Here is a 9,340-nt window from a genome sequence, read left to right on the forward strand (position 1 = left end):
TCCACATTGGTCATGCCGTAGATGAAGCAGTGTGTGTGTATTAAAAAGAAAACAAAGGGAAAAGAGTATGCTTTGGTCCTCATTCGGACTCCATCTATCAGTTCTTTCAGTGGTAGATTTTGCACCTGCATCTTCTGAACTTGGGTGCTTTCTCCATTCTACCCTTCTGTACCTGCTGAACTCTTCAAGAGCCCATATCTGGAGTGGTTCGCCATTTTGTTTTTAGTTCATTTTATAAATGAGGAGACTGAGGCAAAAGGGGTAAGTGACTTGCCCAGGGTCACTCTGAGAGTTGAACTCAGATCATTTTGGCTCCAGGTCTGGAAAGCTCTATCTATCCTCTGTGCCCCCTGCCTGCCTCTCTGCAGCTTCCCCTTTCTGAATAGGAACTCGGAGTTGGAGAGAAGGTTGAGATATTAATAACTGAATTATTATTTTCTTCCATTGTCTGATTTTAAAGATTTTGGGGCTCCCTCCCCTCCCCCCTCCCTTCCTCGTTGGCTCTGGCATTGCCCTGCCTTACAGCTGCTCTGAGGAATAAGCAATCTTTCTCCCCGGGGTCGGGAGGGCCTTTGGGGGTGTGAAATGGGCCCCTCCTCACCTGGGGGCGATGCTTCATGCAGCAAAGCTAGGCTGTCTCTTGCAGATGGAAAACTACAGGAGTTACAACCTTGAGCCCCTGCTCCCTCTGGTGGGGGGCGCTGGGGGGGGGCTAAGATGTAAATGCCTCCAGAACTCCCCCCTCCCCCCTCAGGCCCACCCCTCGTCAAGGTGAAACACAAGGGCGCGCCTGGCAGCCGCCAAAGTACCTGCCTGAAGTTGGCTCTTTCCTGGGCAGAATGTTTCCTGTCAGAGCGAGGCAGGAAAGGAATGCAGCCATGGAGGGATGAGGCCCTGGATGCAAAGGCTACTTCGGCCCCAGCTGATGGGCGGAAAGGCTGGATGGAGCCTGGCTCCTTTCTCGCTCTTTTCTCGGAGCCCAGCCCCAGCAAGCCCGAAACCATTCACCCGGGATGGGCTTTTTGGTCCCTCCCCCTGCCGCGTTTACCGTCCTGGCTCCTCCAGGCTGGGCTCCCAAGGGTCCTTCCCAGGAGTCAAGGGACGGTTTTCTCTCCCTGGGATCCAGCCCGGGAGCAGGCAGGCGGCCCTGGAAATCAGTCTATCCATCGGTCCGTCCGTCTGGCTTTGTCAGCCAGTCTGTCTTTCTGCCTCAGTGTCAGTCTTTGTCATTCTGTCCGTTCGCCTTTCCTTTGGCCTCTGTCAGTCTCTTTCTTTGTCAGTCACACGCTGGGTGTCCGTCTGTCTGTCTGTCCTGCCGGGTCGTGTCCGGTGCCTGGTCAGCTCCCTCCTCCTCCCTCCCTCCCTCCCCCCTTCCCCCCCCCCCTCCCGCTCCCCGAAAAGGTTCCTCAGCTCTAGGGGTCATGGCCTCAGCTGCGCGCACATGCCATCCCCATCCCCACCCATCTTCACCCACTGCCGGGAGGGAGGCCCAACAGGGAATCCCCCGAGTCCAGGAAGGGGAGGACAGGAGAAGGGAGAGGAAGGGCTAGTCCCGGTGGGACGGGACCATGCTGCCCGGGGAAGGGAGGCCCGAGGCGGGGGAGGCTGGGCTGGACTAGTCTGGGCTCGGGGTGAGGTCGAGAGGCTGCAGGGCCGGAGGCGAAGAGAAGAGGGGACCAGGCTTGGCTGGGTCAAACTAGGGGAGACTCGGAGCCCCCTTTCCTCTCCCCTCCCCCCAGCGTCATGCGTGGGCACGTGGGGGTGAGCTCGCCGTAAGAGGGTGGGTCAGCCTTTGTGTGCGCCCCGGGTGGGTGTGTATGTGGGGGTGTCCATACTGGCTGAGTGTGCGGGTGTGAGCACGCGCGCCTGGGGTGAGGGGCCTGGAGGGAAGTACGGTGTGATTGGGAGAGGGGGCGCGCACAGGAGACCGCGGCCGAGGAGGGGCAAGCGCTGGCAGGCCTCGGGCGCGCGGGTGGGCGGACTAGAGAGCCGTCTCCCCCCCCCCCCCCCCGTGACCTCCCCTCCCCCGCCCGCGGCCCGGCCCGACTCTGCCCGGCCCCTCCCCTCGGAGTGCTCCCCTCCCCCTCCAGGGCCCCTCCCCAGCCCCGCCCCCAGCCCCGCCCCCTCCCCTCTCTGCCTTAGCTCTGCTCGACTCTGCTAGGTTCCGAGCGCACCCGGGCTGCGGTGCCTGCTCTCCTCCGTGGGGCCGGCCGGGAGCCGAGGGTGCGCTGCTCCCAAGGAGCCCGGGGGGCCCGAGGAGTCGGAGGAGGGCCCGGGGCAGGGGGCCGGGGGAGATGAGCTCGGCCGAGGCGGCGCCGGGGCCCGACAGGGGGGTCAAGAGCGAGAAAGTGGACGAAGCGCAGGCCCTGGCGCGGAGCTGCGCGGCGCGGAGACCCGACTTCCAGCCGTGCGACGGGCTCTCCATCTGCGCCACCCACAGCCATGGCAAGTGCTTCAAGCTGCACTGGTGCTGTCACCTAGGCTGGTGCCACTGTAAGTGCCTTCCCCCCTTCCCGTGCCCTCTCTGCCCCGGGACCCGCGATCTCCGAGCGCTGAGCTGAGCCGTGAGAGCGTGAGAGCCAGCGAGCTCAGAGGCCCCCTTCCCCCCCCTCCGGCGACGTGCCCCCCCCCCCCATCCCGGCAGGGTTTAGTCTAGCCCGCGGTGCCACCCCCGACTGTCAGAGGAGCAGAGGCATCCTTCCCGGAGCCGTCCTCTCCTTCCTTCCCCTCCCCTTCCTCCCACTGAGGCTGCAGCCTGGAGGTGGCTCCCGCCCTGCCACCCACCCCTGAAGGCTCCCAAGGGTCAGCCTGTCTGAAAGCAGAGCTCGCTGCCCTGCTGGCACGGGCTGACCTCCTTCCCAGATTGGAAAACCTTCCCTGGCGTCTGGTGCCCACTGCTCTGGGGCTCTTTCTTACTCCCTGCCTTGTCTACTCTCTCTCTCTCTCTGTCTCTCTCTCTCTGTCTCTCTCTCTCTGTCTCTCTCTCTCTCTCTCTCTCTCTCTGTCTCTGTCTCTGTCTCTCTCTGTCTCTCTCTCTCTCTCTCTGTCTCTCTCTGTCTCTCTGTCTCTCTCTCTCTCTCTCTCTCTCTCTCTCTCTCTCTCTCTCTCTCTCTCTCTCCTCTCTCTCTCTCTGTCTCCCTCTCAGTCTCTCAGTCTCTGTCTCCCTCTCTCTCCCTCTCTCCCTCCCTCTCTGTCTCTCTCCCTCTCTCTCTCCCTTCCTCCCTCTGTCTCTGTCTCTCCCCGTCTCTCTCTCTGTCTCCCTCTCTCTGTCTCTGTCTCTCTCCCTCTCTCTCCCCCTCCCTCCCTGTCTCTGTCTCTCCCTCTCTCCCCCTCCTTCCCTCTCTGTCTGCCCCTCACTTTTTCCCTCCCCCCTCTCCCCCTCCAAACCTCTCTTGGGAACACAAGCTGCCGGTCTCGTTTGTCAGACAAAGCTTTTAGAGACAGCTAAAAAGTGTGGCAGTCCCTAGGAGGGGGCACCCAAGTCAGCTGGCACTTTGGGGGGATGTTTTGGACAGCCAAGTCTCAAGAGGGATGTGTGGGAATGGACATATATGGAGGTGGATATCACAGATGTGTTTGGGAACCCCTGTGTACACAGCTAGACGTATGCGATTATATTCCACTTTATATGTGTTTATGCACATATATGTGTGCCCCTCGCCAACCCTATGCTTGCTTCTAATGTGTGTGTGCATGAGCTTATAACTAGCTTTAAATGTGTGTCCATATACAAATCGATATGCACAGCCACATGGATCCAAATAAATAAAATAATATCTACAATACATGCAAGACAAACACACGTTTACCTAACCCCGTGTGTGCGTCTACATGGATATGCCGAGATCCTTCTGTGTTTAGGGCCCACCGTGCCTTCTGCTTCTGTATTTAGGCACATCTGGGCACATCTGTATGTGGACATAAACGTCTCCATTGAGACCTACGTGCATGCCGCCCCGTCTGCACCTATGTGCACGTGCTCGCCTCGGCAGCACAGACACTAAAATTGGAACCCTGACAGCCCTGGGAGAATTCTGAGTCCTGAGGGCTTGTCACTCGAACTCTGCACCCTGTCACTTCCCTTGCCACATTGTGTGCGTGTTTATCCATGCATAAATGTATGGACATACCCAACCCCACATTCATGTATGTTCATGTGTGTGCAGATTTGTTTTTACCCAGCCTTGTGTGTATAGAAACATGGGACGGGGATAGGAAACATCATCATTGTAGCCTGTTAGTCCACATGCGCACACACACACATGCACATGCATACACACACGCATACGCACACACATGCACACACAGCTGTTTTAAAATTATGAAATGAAAATCGACGAGGAGGCCAGCCCAGACACCACTTCCTAATTCTGTAGAGGGGAATGCTGGGTGGTTTTCCCCCTTTGTTGACTTTGCTGTAGTCCATCATTTTGGAGTGTTGGAAACTCCACGAGCCATTTTGTCCGAATTTCCCCTTTGTTGGAAGCTGAGCCTTTTTGCCTCGTGTCTTTGGACCTACGAAGTCCCTTCCGTGGGGGCTCGTCGCGGTCCGGCCGTGGGAAGTCTGGGGAGTCGCTGCTTTCTGCTGACAGTCAACTCTCCAATGGTGGCTGTTGGCAACCTCGAGGTAGTCTGGTGGGACTCAGTAACAGCCATGCTGGGGGACAGAGCTCGCTGCTAAGAGATCACACGCAAATGGACATCTTCATTGAATGGATGAATCGGATCAGAGGAGTTTGGCAAATTGGGGGAGGCCACAAGGCCTCCGTTGGGGGGTCACCTTGCAGGGACGGCCACCTCTTTTCCGCCCCTTCTAGTCCCCGCCATCCTCCTCTTCCACAGCCGGAAAGAGCAGTGAAACAGTATAGTGACCGGACTGGTGGGGAGTCGAGGAAGCTCCAATGCAGGGCTGGGGCTAGAAATAGAGGGAATTGGGTGAGGGAGGGGAGGTTTGAGGCAGCCCTTTGGGCTAGAAATCTGCTGGAGGAGATGGTACAAAGAGCCCTGGTTTTAGAGACAGAAGACCTGGGCAGAAAATCTGATGCGATTCTGAGTGTGACCTTGGATAAGTCTTTAGCCATTTCCCAAGAAGTAAGTACCCCCCCCCCAATCATATGAAGAAGGTCAGATGAGAGAACTCCTGAGGTTTCTTCCAGCTCTGGATGGATGAACCGGAGGGTGACCCCTGGGCACAAAGGCCACCTCCCCCAAATACCTGTTGAGTGGTCGACGGGCAACCCAAGCAGGAGGGTCTAGTGTTCCTGTTACATCCTCCAGTATGGGCCAGGCGGGCCTCGCAAGTGTTCATGATGCAAAGGGTGGCTGGCTGGCCATTGGGAACATTGGGAGAAAAGCGGGGTAGCAGCCTAGATGAGCGAATGGTTTTGCTTACCAGTGAAGGGACTTCAGACATCCTCTAGTCTGACCTCCCTTGTTAGTCCCTTTTCAGTCATGTTTGGCTCTTCGTGACTCCATCTGGAGTTTGTTTTCTTGGTGAAAATACTGGAGTGCTTTTTGCCATTTCCTTCTCCAGCTCATTTTACAGATGAGGAAACTGAGGCAGACAGGTTGGATGACTTGTCTCTGGTCACCCAGCCAGTAAATGTCTTAGGTAAAATTTGAACTCAGGTCGTCCTAACTCCAGACTTGGTGCTCTACCCATTGTGCTATCTAGCTGCCCTCATTAGGCAGACAAGGAACCTGAAGGTCTCCCAGCTGGGGGCAGGGTGTGACTTACGCCAAGGTCATACAGCTGGTGAGGGGCAGGGTGGGATTTTGAATCCTGATCCTTGGACTCCAGATTCTGTCCAAATTCAGTTTCCACTGTACTGCAATGCTGCCTTCTTAGGGGTAATTGCCTGCCTTTGTTCCATCCATGCTATGACTGTGGGAGAGTTTAGGGCTTAAATGGTCAGTCTGCCGAAGTAGGAACAGGACATCTCCCTTCCTCTTCTGGAAGGAGGAAGTAATACTGTGGACTAGCAGCTCCGCCCTTTGCAGAGAGACCCACTGATTCCAGCCCAACCACGTTTACCCAGCAAAACCCAACCCAATAGTCCTTGCCCTCAAGCAGTTGAAATTCTCATGTCATTCTGCTGTTCTTCATAAGCAAACATGGAGATGGTGCGAAGAGCTAAGAGCAAAGGAGAAACTCTAGTATGCTCAGGGTTCTAGAAGCGATGAGGCTTTAAAGTAAAACAGAAGAGTTGGATGTGGCTCTGCCATTGACTGTGTTACCTTGGGCAAGTCACTAAACCTTCGTGGGCTTCAGTATTTTCTTGTATAAAATGAAGAGAGACTTAATGGCCTGAGGTCTGTCTTCAATTCTCAGATCTTTTTTTCCCCCCATTACCCTTCACAGTAAACACACACACACACACACACACACACACACACACACACACACACACACACACACGCACCATTGCTTTGGTTGGAAAAGTATAAACAGCAGCTTGCCCCAGAGACTTACCTAATCTGTCGTGGCTATAAACAACTTGGAAGAGCTCTGCACGGTGAAATATCCGGGTTGCAGATCCCATCAAGCTTTTCAAAGTGGTTGGATGCCACCTAGATTGGGGAGACCACAAGAAGGGCTCGGTATGGAAATATGGCATGGGAATTTCTTTTTTTTTTTTAAACCCTTACCTTCCATCTTGGAGTCAATACTGTGTATTGGCTCCAAGGCAGAAGAATGGTAAGGGCTAGGCAATGGGGGTCAAGTGACTTGCCCAGGGTCACACAGCTGGGAAGTGTCTGAGGCCAGATTTGAATCCAGGACCTTCCATCTCTATTCCTGATTCTCAATCCACTGAGCTACCCAGTTGCCCCTGGCATGGGAATTTCCTGATGGGCAAGTTTAAAGGAATGTTATTGAAGAAAGATAATAAGTGAGTGGGGGCAGTGAGCCACTAGGTGACTCAGTAGATAGAGAGCCAAGTCTGGAGACAGGAGGTCCCGGGTTCAAATCTGGCCTCAGCCACTTCTTAGCTGTGTGACCCTGTGCAAGTCACTTCACCCCCATTTCCTAGCCCTTCCTGCTCTTCTGCCTTGGAACCAATACACAGTATTGATTCTAAGACAGAAGATGAAGGTTAAAAAAAAAAAGAAAAAGAAAGAAAGTCACTGTGGGCAATAACCTGAAAGCATTAGTCCAGGGTTTTGCTGCCAAAAAAAGAGGCTAAGAAAGTACAAGGTATCATTGGGGAAAATAGCGAGAACAAAGCCTAAAAGATGATTCTTTCCTTATACAGAACGACAGCGCAGCCTCATCTGGAATGTTGCTTGAAGCCTCCTGGAAGGAATATTAAAGCTGTATATCTTCCAAGGAAGCTATCATGGAGCTGTCCCGAGCGAGCGAGGCTCAGGGAGATGTTCTTTAAAGGCACGTTAGGACTCTTCCCTCTAGAAAGATGAAGCCCAGGAAGGGATATGATCAGAGGCTCCAGAATTAGAGAGGAAGCGGATCTAGGTTCACGAGTATTAGCCAGGAAGCCTTGGGAAAATCGTGCCTTTTCTTTAGAAATTAATTCCTTTTACAGGCGGTTCTTATCTTTCCCTCCCACTCACGCTCCATTGAACACGTTCAAAAGAGAGATGTTGACTCTGAAGCTTCTAGTTGGAGAGCATCATCTGATGTCTTCTCGGAGGCTCACGGATATGCACATTCCCCAAACCCAATTCCCACGTTGGCCATGTTCAGAAATGTATGTGTTTCTTGGCACTCTAAGGCTAGCCTGGATCTCTGGTGAGAAGTGAGTTGGGTTCGTCCTCAGTGCCCTGGAATGGTGGTTGATCATCATGGCGTAGATCGCAGTTCTGTCAGTGGAATTTCAGAGTGGTCTTTGTTTGGGTTTGCCCATTTTCAGGAGGTTGCCATGCTTTATTTAGTATTTCTCAGGACTTTTTGAGACTCAATCAGCCAACAAGCATTTATTAAGCCCCTACTGTATACCAGGCACTGGGTCAGGGATAGAAAAATGAGCCACCTCCCTACCTTCAAGGAGCTTCCATTCTCCATCATGTTCACAGACAAGTAAATATTGGAAACATATAAAATGAATTTGAAAATTTTGGGGGGGTAGGAGGACACAGGAAAGATTTCCTGAAAGAGGTAGCCCTTGGGCTGAGCTTTGGAGAAGCAGACTTAGGAGCTGGAGACCTTTCCAGGCTTAAGGATAGTCTGTAACAAAAGCACCCAGGAAGTGATTGTTGACTGCCTGATTGACTGACTGAAATGGGATTCAGGCTCCCAGTAGGCTTTGTTAATTCTTGTCATCAGAGACCATAGCCCTCCCCCCCCGCCCCCTTTTTAACCTTTACCTTCTGTTTTGTAATCAATACTATGTATTGGTTCCAAGGCAGAACAGTGGTAAGGGCTAGGCAATGGGGTGAAGTGACTTGCCCAGGGTCACACAAGTAGAAAGTGTCTGAGGTCAGATTTGAACCTAGGACTGCCCATCTCTAGATCTGGTTCTCCATCCACTCCATCCACTGAGCCACACAGCTGCCCCTGATGGCCTTTTTTACTTTTGACTTTTTTTGGCACCCAGTGCAACATTTCACACACAATAAGTGTGTAACAAATATTTTTTTATTCTGATTCCAGGGTTGCTGCTTGTCTGGGTCCAGCAACATGAAATCACTTTGATCCGCCGTGCTCTTTGCTGGCAACAATTCTCTATTTTTGTCGTTCGTTCAGTACTTTCTCGGTAGGCTCTTTCCCGGGTTGGAGAAGGATGTGAAATATGATTTGGTGAGCTTAGACGGTGCATTAGAAGGGCTCTTAGAGATTGCTTGATTTGACTATAGCCAGTAAGTGGAGGAGCGGGAGCCAAGGCTGGGGGCTCTGAGCTCATTTTACGTATTTTGGTCCCTGTGTTTCAATATAGTTGACTTCCTTTATAATCCTGCGCATATAATGTTGTGATTCCAGGAAGGGGTCCTTGGCTTCAGCAGCCTGGGAATGAGGCCGAAAGGGAGCCCCTGAACTAGAGCCAGATCCTCGTGGCAGTGTGGGATTAGAGCTGCTTTGTTAAGAGTGTGGACAATCATAACTTGAACCGGAGTAATTCAGAGTGGCTGGGGGATCCGGAGAGCTTTCCCGCTGGGTTTTTGTTTTTGTTTTTCATTTAAAATTGTTCTTCATCCTGGTTGTTTCAAATGCCAGAGCTTTCAAAGGGTGCCTTTGTCATCCTCCCCATTATCTGCCATCTCCTGGTTCCAATCTTTGACTTCCCGGCCACTATTCTTACAGGGTTTCGCCTTCATCTCCATCTGTGTCATGTGCTTTCTGAGAGGGCGATGCTTGTCTCCAGGGAGGCTGGGCTCAGCTGCCAGC

At 53.2% G+C, this 9,340-nt stretch overlaps 1 protein-coding gene across 1 annotated transcript in view; it reads left to right on the forward strand.

Annotated features, from left to right (window-relative positions):
• Positions 1 to 2,043: 2,043 nt before the first annotated feature.
• Positions 2,044 to 9,340, forward strand: part of C2H3orf70 (chromosome 2 C3orf70 homolog) — a 56,692-nt gene continuing 49,395 nt past the window's right edge. Inside the window, exon 1 of the mRNA XM_001363992.4 lies at positions 2,044 to 2,493. Within this exon, the coding sequence (XP_001364029.2) occupies positions 2,295 to 2,493 (199 nt within the window). The 5' untranslated portion in view covers positions 2,044 to 2,294. The remainder of the gene's footprint in view (positions 2,494 to 9,340) is intronic.

This window comes from Monodelphis domestica, chromosome 2 (genome assembly GCF_027887165.1).
Source record: "Monodelphis domestica isolate mMonDom1 chromosome 2, mMonDom1.pri, whole genome shotgun sequence".
Lineage (NCBI taxonomy): Eukaryota > Metazoa > Chordata > Mammalia > Didelphimorphia > Didelphidae > Monodelphis > Monodelphis domestica.